General features: G+C 35.0%; 3 protein-coding genes across 6 annotated transcripts; all 3 read left to right on the top strand.

Annotated features, from left to right (window-relative positions):
- The first annotated feature begins 546 nt into the window (after positions 1-546).
- Positions 547-4,244, top strand: LOC110622856 (dnaJ protein P58IPK homolog). The gene is made up of 9 exons (XM_043959557.1): positions 547-811; positions 956-1,121; positions 1,509-1,710; positions 1,822-1,982; positions 2,059-2,152; positions 2,351-2,563; positions 2,673-2,753; positions 3,328-3,546; positions 3,735-4,244. Exons 1-9 carry the CDS (start codon positions 664-666, stop codon positions 3,921-3,923), a joined length of 1,473 nt encoding a protein of 490 aa, XP_043815492.1. The 5' UTR covers positions 547-663; the 3' UTR covers positions 3,924-4,244.
- A 2,313-nt stretch (positions 4,245-6,557) lies between these two features.
- LOC110622874 (dystrophia myotonica WD repeat-containing protein-like) lies at positions 6,558-13,645 on the top strand. Of its 4 annotated transcripts, none has more exons than XR_006352082.1 (11): positions 6,558-6,963; positions 7,429-7,743; positions 7,823-7,931; positions 8,024-8,117; positions 9,487-9,574; positions 9,683-9,766; positions 11,077-11,173; positions 11,256-11,343; positions 11,435-11,540; positions 11,611-11,719; positions 12,374-12,807. XR_006352082.1 is itself a non-coding variant. In XM_043960246.1 (11 exons), exons 1-11 carry the CDS (start codon positions 6,793-6,795, stop codon positions 12,410-12,412), a joined length of 1,284 nt encoding a protein of 427 aa, XP_043816181.1. In that variant the 5' UTR covers positions 6,558-6,792; the 3' UTR covers positions 12,413-12,807. The 4 variants fall into 4 exon arrangements, 2 of the variants coding, with proteins under 2 accessions (XP_043816181.1, XP_043816180.1); XM_043960246.1 differs by having other exon boundaries at positions 11,627-11,719; XR_006352081.1 differs by lacking the exon at positions 12,374-12,807 and adding an exon at positions 12,814-12,946 and having other exon boundaries at positions 6,559-6,963.
- A 2,782-nt stretch (positions 13,646-16,427) lies between these two features.
- LOC110623216 lies at positions 16,428-17,795 on the top strand. Its single transcript, XM_021768145.2, has one exon. The coding sequence runs from the start codon at positions 16,428-16,430 to the stop codon at positions 17,793-17,795; it is 1,368 nt and encodes a 455-aa protein (XP_021623837.1).
- The last annotated feature ends 80 nt before the right edge of the window (positions 17,796-17,875 follow it).

The raw sequence follows: 17,875 nt of genomic DNA, 5'->3' as shown, positions 1-17,875 counted from the left end.
CAAACCCTAATTAGAAGTTGAGATTACACTTTTATCACTGAAAAAAAAAAGCTAAAAAATGACACAGATTTTTTTTTTTTTAAATGGAATGACACATAGATTATTACTTATATAAAATTACACTTTTATTAATTTTCTTTTCCAGATCGGAGAAATTTTCTTTGAATTTTTATAGAAGAATGATAAAATTGAATTGTAAAAATGCATAAATTTCAGAATTTGTAGTGTCATTAAGCCTTGTTCTTATTTTCTTTGGCATATTAAAATGTTTTGCATACTTGTATGCTTCGTTATTGGGCTCAGGTATCCGACCTCAAAGCCCATAGGCCAATTGCACACCCGTCCACACAATTTTCATATTTTTTCATTTAAAGCCCAAAATATAGCCAGAAATAAAGGGAACATTATAGTTCACGTGGCAAGTTTTTACTTGATAGGACAGCTGACTAAGCTGCATTGTTATTCCACGTGTAGAAAAATGATAGGTAGTAGATACGTGTATTGACACAGCGGAATCCCTCCACGGGCCTTCTTCAACCTTTCTCCTTGGGCGAATCCTCATCAATTTCAGTCTCGAGTTCCTTAAACATTTCCAATTCAAACTTGAAATCCCTGATTTGCATGTATGAAAATTTTCCTGCTTTATTGATACCCAAGTAGAAGATGAGGAAGGGAATGGATATGGCGAGATTGCGGTGGAGGGTGGCGGTGGATGGTGTGGCATGCAGAGGAGTGGCGTATACAGTATTTATACTTCATTTTGTGTTCCTTTGCCAGCTCTTACTTCTTCAACCTCTCGTTTCTGCTTCAGGTACTTCTTTGTTGCCGCTTTGATCATTATCCGATTTGCCATTAGAGAAGCACCTATGCATTGCCTTCGGTCATTTTTTTTTTGGTGAATGGGATTGGTATTTGGTGCATAACGATTTTTTTTAATGTTTTAATTTAATTTCAGATGGTAAAAGTGGAAATGTTGCGGAGTTATTTGAAAAGGTGGAGCGAAGTGTAAAGGTTAAGCGTTATAGCGAGGCACTTGATGATCTAAATGCAGCCATTGAAGCTGATCCAACACTATCAGAAGCATATTTTCGTCGCGCTTCTATTCTTCGTCAGCTATGCAGGTTGGTGGGAATTGTTTGGTTTTTTACTTCTAATTTCAAATTTTCCCAAGATTTTAAGCTTTTTGTTCTCATCCCTAGTTGTTATTCTGATGATTTTAAAGACTGCGATTTGTCAAAGTGGTTAGACCAGAGAATGTTAGAAAGGAATATAATTTTTGTTGTCTGTTGCTTTGCAAGATGCTAAATTGGCTGAATTGATTATTTTATCTGTGCTTCCATGTTAATTCAATTATCATCTTTGTTAGAATGATACTTTCTCAAAAAATAAATAAATAAACAATGGTTCATAAAATTACCAAGTCCTGAGGAACACTTACAGCACCTCCTCCTTGCTCCATGGTTAAGTTGTCTGGGAAAAGTTATTATTATGCGTTTTTCCTGTTACAGATATGAAGAATCAGAAAAGAGCTATACAAAATTTCTGGAACTGAAACCAAGGCATAAAACAGCAGAAAAGGAGCTTTCTCAATTGCATCAGGCTCAGAGTGCTTTGGATACTGCTTATACTCTTTTTGGTTCAGGCGATTATGCAAAATCTCTGGAATACGTAGATAAAGTTGTACTTGTTTTTTCGCCGGCATGCTCAAAGGTAAAGACTTGATGAAAGCACAGCATGGTCATGAAGTTGCCCAACTTTGTAATGTTGTAATTTATTGCTAATTATGTTTCTTTGTTTGGACATGGGAATTATTTCTTGCAGGTTAAACTCCTAAAAGTTAGATTATTGCTAGCAGTCAAAGACTATTCTGCTGCCATTTCTGAAACTGGTTATATTCTCAAGGAAGATGAATCTAATCTAGAGGCATTATTGCTCCGTGGCCGTGCTTACTACTATTTAGCAGATCATGATGTTGCTTCAAAGTGAGTATAACCGATTTTGTTAAGCTTTTTTCTTCAACTTTCTTGGAATTGCCATTTAAAATGTGGTTGCTTTCAGGCATTTCCAAAAAGGTCTTCGTCTTGATCCAGAACATAGTGAGCTGAAGAAAGCATATTTTGGATTAAAAAATTTACTCAAGAAGACTAAAAGCGTGGGTCCACTAAACTTCTAATGTTTCTTCTATCAGACTATCACCCCAACCCCACAAACGAAAAAAAATAAAAGAAATAGGTTCTATTGAGTTTAACAGCTTATTGACATTCTTAATTGGACCTAATAGGGCTATTCTGAGACTGAAATGTCTTGTGACCTGCTATAACTTGTTATCAATGTATTGTTTCTTTTACAGGCAGAAGATAATGTAAATAAGGGCAAGTTGCGTGTTGCAGTAGATGACTATAAAGCAGCTCTTGCAATGGACCCTGATCATCTTGCATATAATGTTCATCTCCATCTCGGCTTGTGTAAGGTATTGGTCAAGCTTGGCAGGGGCAAAGATGCTTTGAATAGCTGCAATGAAGCACTTAACATTGATGGGGAGCTTCTTGAAGGTTTAGTTCAGGTCTGCTGTCATTTATTTTTACCACCTAAATTGTTGGAACTGCTTACTATTTGATCCACATTTTCTTGAACTTTTTTTAAAAAAAAAAAAAAAAAAACCTTTCATGCAGAGGGGTGAAGCTAAACTCTTAATAGAGGACTGGGAAGGAGCTGTTCAAGATCTCAAAGCAGCAGCTGAGAAATCACCTAAGGTTAGTGCTGATGCCAAGTTCATTTGACGTTCTTCAAAGTCTGATACCTCCATCATGTTGTGGGGTGCTAATTTTCCACTAAAGGATATGTAATTTGTTGATCTAATGCCTCCTATAATTCTAGTTGTCAAAGGAATCTCTCCATAACTAGAAAATATAGTATCAAGTGTAAATTCCAGAATCTAAGTTACTTAAATGACTTGGGGAACTTGTATTATTTCTCTTCTATTTACTTTCTAATGCCTGCTAGCATTAAACTCAATTAAATGGTTACTACCATAATCCAAGTTGGATTTGCATCATGCTTCACATTGGATTATTCCCTCTGGCAAGCACGTTTGTGTGTGTGCATGTGTGTTTTTTCCTGTGCTTGTAAAATCACTGAGAATATGAAAATTCCCCCTAATTGTGGATTGAAATAAGAACTAACTCTACTGGCACAAACAGTGCCAATTCTGTGAAGGATTAGCTAATTGAAAACTAAGGAAAATGTGTCAATAGCATATAAATCACAGTCTCTTTCAAGGTACTTTGTTTTTTCCCCTTTTTACCTTCAATTTTGTGACATTTGTAGGATATGGATATACGAGAAACATTAATGCGAGCAGAGAAAGCTTTAAAGATGAGCAAACGGCAAGATTGGTACAAGATTTTGGGAGTATCGAAGACTGCCTCTATATCTGAAATCAAGCGTGCCTATAAAAAACTTGCTTTGCAATGGCATCCAGATAAGAATGTTGATAATAGAGAAGAAGCAGAAGCCAAGTTCCGAGAAGTTGCTGCAGCATATGAGGTGTGGCTTTATAATGTTTTTAGTCATCTTTATTATCCTTCTCTATTTACTATGAAGTATTCCATTTGGCCTGTAAACGATTAAACGTCCTGTGAAATTGTGTTGCAAATGGTCCAACGTAATTTACTTGGTAAAAAATTTAGATTAGTTGATGTGCTCCATATTTGATGCTGGTATATCCTCTACAGGTTATTAGTGATGAAGATAAGCGTGGAAGATATGATAGAGGAGAAGACTTGGAAGAAATGGGAATGGGTGGTGGAGGCCCCTTTGGTGGTGGAGGGCAACAATTCACATTTCAGTTTGAAGGAGGCTTTCCTGGGGGCTTTGGCGGATTTGATGGTGGTTTTCCTGGTGGTTTTCAATTCCATTTTTGATATCAGTGAAACATGGGGTCGTTTCTCATGATACCATCCTAACACCCATTTGACTAGCACTAACAGGTATATCTCAGGCATTAAACTAGGCATATTAGATGATTGATATATCCGTAAACAAAGTTTTGCTCCCGGAATGTTTAAAATTCTGAAATTTGTATTTGATTGATCAAGGAAAATTGATGAGCTAATTCATTTATAGCTTGCAACTTGTGCCATCTTTATCTTATTGATTCTGCTTCAAATTCTAAGCTTCCAGTGGCTTTCACTCATTGTATTTGAACATGGAGAAGTTGTAATCAAATCGTAGCATCACGAGGATACTGTGTTTTTTCTATTATGAAATTAGTAGATGCTATAAATACAAACAAATCCTATAAAAGTTTCTTTAGAAATTCTGTCATAGCAAAGTGTAGAAACTATTCCATTGCAACAAAGATGTTGGTCAGAACATTGAAGGAGTTGGCAATGATCTTACGTTCCATATTCCATACAAGAAAAATGCTCTGGCAAACCTGAGAATTTCAGCTCTAGCATATGCAACAGTGGACTTGTTAACGGCACTAAGAAGCCTTGAGGTTGTAATATCTTTGGAAGCTTTTTAGCGTATTAGATTTTTTAGCTATTTTCTGTATTTAAATTTCGTTTTGTTTCATTCTTTACTGTATATCTTGAATGGTATGGAATCACTGAGCTAGTGAAAAAATGACGCATTATATGTTTTTTTTTTGAATTGCAAAGTATTGCATTAAATGGAAACATCAGCATATAAAATCTGAGAAAGTTCCTGAGGAGTGACGGTAGAGTTTAGCAACTGAGTCCGTTATAGCATTTGCATTCCTGTTGATCCATAGTAAAATAGCAGAAGGCATCTGTTCTTGTTTGTGGAAGATTGCTTTAACTGTAGCTTTGCTTTGATCTCCCAGGGACACACACTTGGTTTACCCTTGGGTTTCTAGTAGCCGAGCATAGAATTGCGTAGTCACTTTCAATATAAGATCATGCACTCCCATACTCTTAGCCAATTAAAAGCTTTCAGAATTGCCATTGCTTGTCCTCCTGATTAGGGAGACACTGATATTCTTAGCTAAGCCATCCTATAGCAATTCTAGCATTAGATTGACCCTCCTTTTTTGCAACTATCACAATTAAATTTTAATCTTTCCTTGCTTGCTCCATGTCAATACGGTGTCTTTGCGGAACTTTTGATTGCTTCAATTGGATCTGGCAGCATGCCTTGAAAAACTCCTTTGTTTTTTTGCTTCCAAATAAACCAGCATATGGTAACCACCAAACTAAGAAGGCCTTTTTGATTTCTAAAAGCTATTTGAACTTGCGACCACCATTGGGTAATGAAAGCGGAGCCAATATCATTTGGTTTATAGGTGCATGGATAGAAAAACCAAGTGAGTCTAAAATGAGAGAACTAGAGCAGATCATGTTCAATCGTTTCTTCTGCCTCCTGACAAAATGGCACAGAGGAAAATCATCTAACAATCTATATTTGAAAGGGAGTATTGACCATAGCCTAGAAGAAAATCATCTAACAATCTATATTTGAAAGGGAGTATTGACCATAGCCTAGAAGAAAATCATCTAACAATCTATATTTGAAAGGGAGTATTGACCATAGCCTAGAAGTCTCATACACCGCCATATGTGGTGTTAGTATTAGACACCAGATAACTAAGAAGGAAGAGGAGTTGTTGCGATCATTTCAAGCTTCTAAAATATATCATTACATTTTAACTTAGATTTTAAAAAGGCATGGGAAAGTTGGTCATAAAAGTAAGTGATTATCAAATCATGATTACTCAACAAGGCTTGGCTTCATTAACCAATCCAATTGAAGTGTAAATAATTGCAAAAATAAGAATAAAAATGTAAAATGGATTCAATATTTAGAGATTAAATAATAATAATGTATTTTTAATCATACAATATTTGGCAAATTGACATCCACATTAATTTCCAATCCCAACCCTTTAAGCTTAACCCCTTTGTTTTAGTTTGATCTTATAGATTGAAGGGCCCACTCTTGATATTTACCTTCCACTCACACAAAGAATATCCTATAATTGCCATGTGTATATACTCTCTCCCTTTGGAAAATTTATTTTTTTGCTTTTCACACAACAAAAAATATTTTAATTAATGAGTATTATAATAAAAACTCAATATTCTTTTTCCTTAAATAAATTTAAAAATTTGACTTCATACAATAATTTACTCCTTAATAGATTTATACAGAAAAAATATTTTATTATTCTTAAAATAATTTTTCTTTCAAATAATTTTTAAAATTATAATGCTCAGTTATTTTCAAATCTTTATTAACAAATAATTTTAATCAATGTATTTAACAGTCTTTATAATATTCATTAAAATTGTTGTTCAAAAATATTTTTAGAAATATATTAATTAGATCTCATTAAATTATGCTCTCAACCTCAATCTCCCACTTTAGTCTAGAAGACGTCAATCTCCCCACAAGGAGATGTGGAGCCCATCATCTCCTTAGCTGTCTTCACAGGTCAGCACATGAAAATCCTCGTCATCTCCACCGTCCATTTCATTGACGATTTCTACTTCAAAGTCAAGACTAGAACGTATCGGAAGACAACCATTAAACAACAAAGGCTACATGAGCCGCAAAACAGAAGATCTAAACCCACCTTTGATCATCCATTGAAGACCCAGGAAAGAGCGCAAAGTATAGCTAAAAGCAGAGCAAAAACACACCTTGTCTCTTCGAAAAATCCCGACCACCCCCACCAATTAGAAAAATTAACCAAAAGAGTGCAAATAATAATACGAAACCCTAGTGTCATGATCAGATGCTCTCGGGTCTGTAGGAGTAGACGGAACCATGATCAATACGACTAACGGCATGCTTTCGACCTCATCGGCATCGGGGAACTCGCAGTCACCAGGCCTAAAGACCTATTTCAAAACTCCGGAGGGTCGTTATAAGCTCCACTACGAGAAGACACACCCTTCAGGTCTGCTTCATTATGCCCATGGCAAAACCGTCACTCAGGTACTTCATTTTCACAGTTATTTTAATCACTACCCATTTTGTCAAATTGTTTTCTACGAGCTATTATTGGGTTATCTTTTTAATATTTTTGGCGTTTTGGTCAGTACCCATTTGTTAAAGCTGTGTGTTTTTATGAGCGCTTTTGATTTTAATTTCTTTATGCTGCGTTTTTATACTATATACACATAGTCATTGGCGTTAATTTTAGGACAGGATTTTCATTTAAGATGTTTTAGCATTGTTAATTAGTAATTCATTTAAGGTTTGTTTAGTGCCTATCTTCTCGAAATTAATTGTTTATTGGATTTGTATAGTATCTGTTCCTGAGCTATTTATCAATGCCTGTTTTCTAGAATAAATACTTACATTACGTGCTTCTATGCTCAAATTCATTTTCTTGTACTACTCGTTTACACGGGTAGCTTAATGATGTCTGATGGAAATTTGGACTAATTTTATTACTAGGTAACTCTTGCTAATCTTAAGGACAAGCCGGCCCTATCAACCCCAACAGCCGCACCTTCAAGCTTCAGTGCTAGTAGTGGGGTAAGATCTGCTGCAGCCAGGTTGTTGGGGGCTAGCAATGGAAGCCGTGCACTAAGCATTGTTGGAGGGAATGGTGGGAGTAAAACTGTTAGTAGTAGTAGTGGTAGTAGGATTGGGTCATTGGGTTCTTCAAGTAATTCAATGATCAATCCAAATTTTGATGGAAAAGGGACTTACTTGGTCTTCAATGTGGGGGACACGATCTTTATAAGTGATTTAAACTCTCAAGATAAGGTAATTTGGTATCTACAATTTCCACTTTTTGGGCAATCAAATTTTTGTTTGCTAATTGAGAGTTTCTTGCTCAATTTAGGATCCAATAAAATCGATACATTTTAGTAATTCAAACCCTGTTTGCCATGCCTTTGATCAAGAAGCTAAGGATGGACATGATTTGCTTATTGGATTGAGTTCTGGTGATGGTAAAAATCTCTATCTCAAATGGAATTGCAGTTCTTTTCTTCCCAGAAAGTGTAAATTTCTAAATTTAATGGGTATTTGTGCACTATTGTAGTCTACTCAGTGTCACTGAGACAGCAATTACAGGATGTTGGAAAGAAGCTTGTTGGGGCCCATCATTATAACAAAGATGGTTCTGTTAATAGCAGGCAAGCTCATCATTTTTTTCCTTCTCTTTTCTCTACCATGCCTTATTGCTGTTGTTTCTGAGATTGAGTATCATTTTTTCCTTTGTGCATGTATGCAACTTTAGTGATTCTCCCAATTAGCTTGGTCATGAACTCCTCAAAGTATGTGAAAAGTTGCCAAGAGACGTGAAATTGTTGACAACCTTAGATGTTTGAACTAAAAAGAAAAGTTGTGGTGCTCTTTTTCGCATATTGTTTGTTGCAAGACTATGAAGATTGAAGGTAGGTAGTTTGCGGGCAATGGAAATTAGGCAGTAGTTGTTTAAGTCCTGGCCCACCCTATTTGCTTGTTTTCTTGTGCAGCTACATATGGCATTAATATGATGTTTTTTCCTTTTGCTTTCCTCCATGAAATATGAATATAATTGTTGTTAGAATCATAAAATGGAATAAGATATTCATTTAGGAAATATCTAGGATGGGATCCTAAAAATATGGAATGACTTGATTGCTAGAGTGAAGAAAGTTTTAAGATATGGATATGAGTTCATACACAAAATAAACCAATATATATTTCCTATGAAAGATATTTAATATAAGAGAAATTGGCTTTTTTTTTTTTTGGGGGGGGGGGGGGAGAGAGAGAGAGAGAGAGAGAGAGATAGCAAAGAGGTAAGGCAATAAAGTTTTTGGCATTTACTTAGAAAAGAATTCAAAGTATCCATTTTAGTCTTGTTGGATCATTTGATTACGAGCGCTATTAATTCTCTCTACTTTTGAAAGTGAGTCGTGATTGTCAATAGATTTTGAAATTGTAGATGATACTAGCAAATAGATTTTTCATATTTTTGATTTTAGAAATTAGATGTATGCTTGGAATATCCATTGCATCCTTTAAGTGTTGTGTTTATTGTGCTTTTATTATTTTTTTAAGACTTGTGCATAATTTTCTTTTCTTCTTGTCTTCTTCTTGACAATCATTTGATACTTATTTGCTTACTGTGGAATGCACCTTTGGTTGCTGCCAATGATACTATGCCTGAGGCCATTCTACTACACTAAAAGTTTAACACACTCACCTTATATTTTATGCTAATCTTTCATGGTAGTGTTGAACTTCCTTCAAGCTACAAGTAGAAAATCCTTCAAATGTGTGACATTGCATGTATGAGGGTTCTTGCACTTTGAATTTTACATGTGTTGAAGTTGTATTGCCTATGTCTGGCAATTTTGATAAAAAGTACAGATACAAAAAGGAAACAATTTAAACACAACAGGATAATTTTTCAGATTTTATTTTATTCATTGGAGTCCTATATGAGAAATCTTGGCTGTATTATAAGAAACCCTTCTGGAGACCAGTTTGATTAATACCTGTGCTTTTCAACAGCCGTTGTACAAGTATTGCATGGGTGCCTGGAGGTGATGGTGCTTTTGTTGTTTCTCATGTTGATGGGAATTTGTACGTGTATGAGAAGGCAAGCTCAAACAGTAAAAAAGAAATACTTCTGTAATCTTGCTTCATAATCACATTTCAAATTTCAGTATCCAGTGATACGGATGTTTACTTAAATTTCATTTTCTAGAGCAAGGATGGTGCAGGTGACTCTTCATTCCCCATTATCAAAGATCTAACTCAATTTTCGGTTGCACACGCGCGTTATAGTAAGGTACAACACTTGATGTCTATTTTAAACAGAAATATTTTGTTCATGTTCTAGTTTGATCAATGCTGTCTAAAGTTAATTTCAAATGGCCAATATGCAATCTATATTGAAATCCAACAGCTATTTTTCTACATCCTGAGAATTGAAAACAGAATTTCTTTGTTTCAACTTTCAAGATCCCTTATCCAAACTGTCATTGGGTTTGGACATTACTTCTGTGATCTTTGATAATTTTCAAAATGGCATGAGTGTACCACTTATTATACCATTTCCTTGGATATTGTTCTCTTGTATGACTTGTACTTCACTGTTTGATATTAGCTCCTATATATGTGCTTCCTTCAAAATGTTATTTAGTTTAGGTCAGGCTTGAAGAAAAAAAAGTTTCCTCTAGTGCTAATATAAATTTGATTTGAGAAATATAGAGATACCCACTTTTCTGAGAAGCAATATTTCCTGATGGTGCAAACAACATGCTCCTGTTACGGTAATTTTCTAGTCAAGAATTTAATTGCACAAAATATATGAACTTCTGCATAAGAGAGTGTGAGTATGTCTCGTTGTGCAAATTATATTCTAGTGCTGTTAACTGGCAAATAAACAACTTGAGATGTGTTTTCTTCTATGTTCCTAAATATTAAAATGTGGCATGTGCCAAAATGGTTACTACAGTCACATGCCACATAAAATAGTAAACTCTCATGTAACTTAATGCAGTGATTTTGACAGCAGCTAAACTGTGCTGGTGAGAAGCTGATAGAATTTGGAGTCTAACCTCAGTGTTTCCCAGTTGTCATTTTGGTTTTTAATATTTACAGCATATTAGTAGCATTAATTAAAATTTTGACTTGTGTAATCATGCATAGCTGGTGTTGGATAAGTAATTATTACATTTATGGCCTATATGTGAGTAAGTGCTTTTCTTTTTCCTCTTTCTTTTTAATGAACATGGAGACATTTACTCAATGTTGCTGCTTTTCTGAGTTGTTCCTGTGTGTATTCTTTTCTTTCAGCATTACTAAATAGTGCCATTCAGAGTATGGCAATTTGTTCTTTCATAGCATATGGATCTCATGCATGTTTCCTGCTGACACAGTGATAATACACAGAAAGCTTGTGTCATTTTTTGTTTCCTGTAAGATGTGTGGGCTGGGGCATTTTAAATGTCCCTGCAACAGCTTAGCTAATTTACACTTAATGATGGATGAGACAAGAACTAGAGAAGTATGTGCATCTGAGTTGAAAAAAAAAAAAATACTCAAATGCTTTGACTTGCACCTATCAATTCCTGACTAACTATAAAATATATGCAGTGTAACCCTATTGCCAGATGGCATATTTGCCAGGGTTCAATTAATAGCATCACATTCTCAACAGATGGTGCATGCTTAGCAACTGTTGGAAGAGATGGTATGATATCATTCTCATATTGATTGCGCATTGCTCAATTGTGTTAGTAACCTAATTGAGTTTAGCTTTTTACTGAATACAGGTTACTTGCGAGTTTTTGACTATTCTAGAGAACAGCTGGTATGTGGTGGGAAAAGTTATTATGGTGCTCTACTATGTTGTGCTTGGAGGTGACCAGCTCTCACTGATATTGAAGCCCCAAATTGTTTCTGTTTGTTTGACTTTTTCCTATTATGTTATTGACAAAGTGTTTGTTATCAGCATGGATGGAAAATACATTTTGACTGGAGGCGAAGATGATCTAGTCCAAGTTTGGAGTATGGAAGACCGGAAGGTCGTGGCATGGGGTGAGGGGCACAACTCATGGGTAAGATTGTCATTGAGTAAATGTGGGTTTTTGCCAACACATTATACATGATCATGACCATGTTATTCAGTTGATGATGTTGGCAGGTAAGTGGAGTGACTTTTGATTCATATTGGTCATCACCAACTTCAGATGGCACAGGAGAGACTGTAATGTACCGGTTTGGATCTGTTGGTCAGGTAATTAGAAGCATTGCTAGTTTGTCGAACAAATAAATTCTCATAGAGATTTTTTCCTCCCAAGTAGTTGTTTATTAATTTCGAATTCAACTTCCTAAAATGTTGGTTTTTGCAAGCCACATACATTTGGCTTGGCAGTAGCTAATTGCCAACCATGTGATGTCTGCATAGCTTGCTTATTTCAATTTTAACTGAGCCGAGGAATTTTTTGGAACTAAAACGGGGAAAATATGAATAATAGGTTGGATTAGTAAGCGCAAACTTTGATGGTTGACTGTTGACTTAAAGTGGAGGCAACCAATATTTTGGAACCTTGGGTGATGCTAATGAGGTCTAATGCAAAGCCAGACTAATAACAGATTGAGTTTTAGTTCTAAAAGTAGTAGAATTAGGGAGTATATGAAGTTAGAAGTAGCAATATCAGGATGTGGTTTTCTTGAGTAGATTGAAAAGTTATGTTATCATACTTGGTGTTGTTTGCCAAAGCAGAAAAATGTTTCTCATACCCAAAATACTAATGTAATTCCAAAAACTAATAATGACTCTAGAAGCTCAACCTTATATTGAGAAATAAAAATAGGGACTTGCTAAATAATCCTACCATAATATAAACTATTAATTCCTTGTACTAAAAAGAAGTATAATAATTTTTAGGATGGATGCCCTTATTTCGAAGATGGGTTTGGATCATGATTAGGACTTGGCTATGCATATGAGGATGTATACTGCATCACAATGTGAAATAGCTGAGGGCAAATGAAAAGATTGATTCAGAGCCGGACTAGAAGTGATGAAATCTGCTTGTATTTAAGAATACACGGATTACTCAAAAAGAGAAGTTGAGACAGCTGAAATTGTTGTTCGTACTGGATGCATTTTGCCTTTTTGATTTAGTTTTTGGACGCTCGAGAACAAGGCTGCAATGGTTTGGGCAAAGGGAAGAATATTGGCTGAAACATTGAAGTTGAACTTGTGAACCTTGGTCTTTATATGTGTATTATTTCGCTGGTTCTGTCCCAAGTTTTCTTCATTTTACCTGTATGCTTTGAGCTCCCCATAATTAATCTTGTTGCAACTTACCTCTGTCTGGACAGGATACGCAATTGTTGTTGTGGGACTTGGAAATGGATGAGATCGTTGTGCCATTACGTCGATGTCCTCCTGGTGGTTCTCCCACTTTCAGTACAGGAAGTCAGTCGTCACATTGGGAGAGTGCTGTCCCACTTGGCACCTTGCAACCTGCTCCTAGCATGCGAGACGTACCAAAGCTTTCCCCGGTAGTTGCTCATCGTGTTCACACAGAACCACTCTCTGGCCTGATGTTTACTCAAGAATCTGTTCTTACTGTTTGCCGAGAGGGCCAAATAAAAGTCTGGATGAGACCTGGGGCTACCGAAACCCAGTCAAGTAATTCCGAGTCCATTTTAAGTAGCAGTTTGAAGGACAAGCCTTCATTCTCAATCAAGGTTGGCAGTTCTAGTCATAAGCAATGACCAAACTCTCATCGGATGCCGGGCAAAGGTGTTCTCCTTTTTAGTGGATTTGTACTTTCAATTTGCTAGTGTGGCCTTTCTGTTTCCAGACAGTTGGTCTTATCAAAAGCAGTGAAGATCAATCAAATGGGTTCCATTGTATATTTAGGGATAAAAATGCTATTGATGGCATTAAGAGCTGGGAAGGAGAGGACCTCCTCTGTAAGTACGAAAATGGCTGTTGCTAGGCTACATCTTATATATATATTTGATAACTAACAAGAATAACCAGAAGTTGCTTATTTGATATTTGTGTTTCTTAGAGGTTGAGTATTCAATCAGATCTCTTAGTAATGTAATGCCCAAAATTGCCATATAATTTTTGTGGAAAATCGTCAACTTCCCTGATGAAACACCAACAGCCTCTTTTAATAAATTTTGTATCTTGTACGCCTGTTGGGCTTTGGGCACTGGCCAAGTTTTCTTGGTGCATGTATTGGTTGACTCTTTATTTCTGATGCAAATCATTTGATACTGAGAGGGTGGGGTAACTATGTGAAGAGATTCAAAAGCTTGAAGGCCCATGTTAATAGTTCATAGTACAGTGTGGGCTAATTGGTTGCTTGATTGACTTTTTTGTTTGTTTTTTTTTTAAGTGTATCATGTTGGTGATTTTGATGAGCAGTGAATGTGACAAGCAGAACTGACAACTGATTGTTTGTGAAGCTGAAGGCTGAAGATGGAGAAATTATAAAATGCAATTATTGTGGTGATCATTAATTATAGTGGGTTTGATGTGAATTTTTTTCACAATCTGGGCGGTTGGAGAAATAGGGATTTAAATTTGAGTTTATTGGGTGAATGTTATGTTTTTTTTTTTTATTTGAAATAAAAAATTTAATTTTTTTATTTTAAAATATTTCTATTTTAATTCTTTTTAACTCTATAGATTTCTATTTTTAAAAAAATATATAAATTTTATAAATTTTTTTTTTTTGAAAATAAATTATATCAAATGAATGGTTTGCGTAAATGTAAAATTAATATTTTATCTAAATTGTAAAGAGGGCCAGAACCTGTGGAGGCCCAAAAGCTTAATTTGGTCTGTACGATGGGCCCTACCCATCCTTTTTGTTTGGTTTCGTATTAAAATATCCTAGCGGTCTTTGCGGCCCGACCCGCTAATAATTATAGAAGGGCGGGTGGACCCCACGCCCCTCTGTCTGACAATAACGTACTTCTCACCTCACCTCACCCATCTATTTAATAAATAAATTAGTTGATTAATATGTTTCAACCAAACATATTATCATTTTAATTACTACTCTGAAGTTATAAAATTTATTCATGGTAATAATTTACAACAAAAATTAAAATATTTTAATTTCTCATCATGAGAAAGATAAACACATTTTAAATTTAAAATATTTTTATTTTAATAAATTTAAATATATATATTTTAAATAAAAATTGAAGATTGAAGGAGTAAAATTTAAATTTTTTAAAATTATTCATGTAATCTTTGTAAATATTAAACATATTTATCATTGAAATTTAAAAGATTTTCATTATTGTCTACGAGCCTTTATCCAAAATGGTTTTGATGAATAAATTTTGAATGAAGAAGGGATAGCCAAGTGTCGATAGAAACGAAACGACACCATGAACTACCAAATAATTTACAATAATTTTGGATTATATACCTCACTGTCTTTTCATGCATAAATTATTTTATCAAATTTGTTTCCATTCATATTTTGGCCCCTTATTAATTTTTTATTATTTTAATTATTAATAAGATATGAAAATATTATTAATAAAAAATTTATTTTAATAATAAATTATGATAATAATTTCAGATCCATGAACATGCTCGAGATATCCCATTAAAAAAAAATACAATATTTATAATTTTCTTTGTAATTAAAATTTAATTAAATTTGATCAAATAATTTAATACGAATTTTAATTAAATTTGAAAATGTTAATAATATTAAAAGGTTGAAATTTAAGCAAGTAGTCTTCGCGTTTACGTGCTTACTTTTGGAATCTAACGTGTGAGCGGAATTTCTGTGTGGAGAAACTAAAGAAAGGAAAGAAACTATATCTACCTTAATAATTCTGAATTATATTATTTGACAATCACGTACCTCACCTGTCTTTTCTATGCTTTAATTATTTTATTAAACTTTCTAAGGTTACTATTTTTTTATTATTTTAGTTATTAATTAACAAAATTATATAATAAGATATCAAAATAATTTTATTGTATTTGTAGAGAAATTTAAAATTATTTTATTATTTTTAAATATTAATATGAGAATAATTTGATAAAAAAGTATTTTTTATTAATTTGAAATTATTGTTAGAAGCATTTCCCTTTTCGTATATAAAAAAGAAATAAGAAAAAAAAACGATTCTTATTTTGGAAAACTATATTATCTTCTTAATAATTGTGATTAGGCTTTTATTATTTTTAATTAATAAAAACATTTTTATTTTTATTTAGTATATAAATGTTAATAGAACTATTTAATTTAAAAAATTATTAAATTGCAGAATTACGCTTCTAATAATTGCAATCTTTTTTATCTCTAGGAATCTTCACATATGTATGTCCACCTCATCGAACCTCCTTTTTCTAGAGAAGGTTATTCTTTTCGACACGTGCACTGATATGACGTCATGACTCCAAAGTTAGGGTCCCACTTTCCTATCCCCCAATCTACCGTTCCTCTCTTATATCTCTCGCTCTCCATCGCTTCTCTTCATTCTCAAGCTCGTCTCTCAATCCTGTCCCTACCTTTTCTTCTCTATTGTCGTTTTGGGAATCTGAGCCCTCTTTGATTGTTTCATTCATTTGTTTCTGATCAAATTGTGCGAAAGTTCTGAGCTTGAAGAATTCTTCGTATAATGTAGAGATTTTGAAGAATTCCATGGTGCATTTTGATAAAGCAAAGATGGAAGAGACCTGGTTTGAGCCAAAGCCGAGAAGAGTTCATAGAAGGGTATGGTTAAGGATTCAAAAATCAATGGGTGTCCTCGTGGGTGGGAATCACACTTCCTCCAGGTTTTGCACTCGCTAATTCTTTTCTTCTCTTCAGTTTGGCTTTAATCTCTCTCTTTCTCAAACAGAAGATAAGTTTTTTTTCGATAATTTCTTCGAACCCACTACTTGAAACCTTCCTGTTTGATCAAATCATTGACAATTTGGTGCCAATTAAGAGTGAAAATCCATGGATTTTAAGGCCTTCAGAATCTACGTCCTTGCTGGGCTAATAGCCAGGCGCTTGCTTTTTCGTGCATTTATGCTTGCCTCGGCTCTTTCCCTTATTCCTGTTGTCCAAATAATTTCTGGGTCTGATCCAATATTGCTCGATCATGTGAACTTCCATGAATGTAATTCGCCATTTATGATTACTGGCACGAATTTGTTTCAGCACAGGTTTTTGAAACCCATTTGGAACTCATTTGAGTGCAAGGAAGATGTGAATTTGACTACTGATGTTGTTAGAGTGCTAATGGTTAAGCAACTGTTGGATTATAACACGAAAGCTCTCTATGTCGGTGAAGGATCTGCTTCTGCTGTTTATGCATTGCGAGAGTTAGGATTTTCAAATGCTTGTGGATCTCACAGACACCCATTTTTCTCGCTTAAGCATAGAAAATTCGTTTATGAACTTCAATATCCAGACAATTCCTTTGAATTTGTCTTGTCTAGGGACCTAGACAAGGTTTCAGTCCCTGCTATTCTGGTGCTCGAGATTGAGCGCGTTTTGAAGCCCGGTGGAATTGGGGCTATGCTTGTGGGTGTCATTGGTTTGAACCCAAATGGCTTGATTAGATCTGCTACACCCGTTTCATCATTATTGAAAGCCTCAAACGTGGTACATGTTAGTTATGTTCATGAGTATACATTGGTTGTTTTCCAGAAAAGCTTTGAAAAAGTTGGTTACTTTGAGCAATTCCGTCTACCAGCTGATTGCCAATCGTTTTCGAATAATAGACCTTTTATGAAACATCTAGAGCCCCTTGTGGAGAATAAGGAAATGGGGCTTGAGAAAAAGATTTCATTTCTGCCCAATTTCAGTGATGTGCCTTCCAGGAAGAAATTGGTGTATGTTGAAATTGGGGCAGACTCTAGTGTTGCTAATTGGTCTATTCCAAATTATCCTGTGGATCACAAAGTGTTTGATATTTATTTTGTTGGCCACAACGCTTCTGTTCTACTTTCTCATGTTAAAAAACCTGGTGTTACCTTCATATACTATCCAGGCCTCGCCGGAGACAAGATTACTGCTTCCATTTCTGATGGTGAAGATCTGGAACCATCAGTGGAAGATGAGGGATTTGATATCCTTTCTTGGTTTAGAGAAACTGTGGGGCATGCAGATTTTGTGATTGTGAAGATGAAAGCAGGGGAGGCAGAATTGAAATTCCTCACTGATTTGTACGAAAGTGGAGTCATATGCTTTGTCGACGAGCTGTTCCTTAGCTGTGCAGACCATGTAGATGACAATGGTGTGGTGAGCAAGGACTGCATGGATATACTCAAGAGCCTTAGAAGCAGTGGCATGTATGTCCACCAATGGTGGAGAGATTAATCCCCAATTACTTTATGTGGATCTGTCTTGCTTGAACTGTTTTTTATTGCTTATATCTGTTTTTGCCATTGAACTTTGCC

The sequence above is a fragment of the Manihot esculenta genome, chromosome 9 (assembly GCF_001659605.2).
Source record: "Manihot esculenta cultivar AM560-2 chromosome 9, M.esculenta_v8, whole genome shotgun sequence".
NCBI classification, from domain to species: domain Eukaryota; kingdom Viridiplantae; phylum Streptophyta; class Magnoliopsida; order Malpighiales; family Euphorbiaceae; genus Manihot; species Manihot esculenta.
This window is presented reverse-complemented; position numbering and strand designations above follow the sequence as displayed.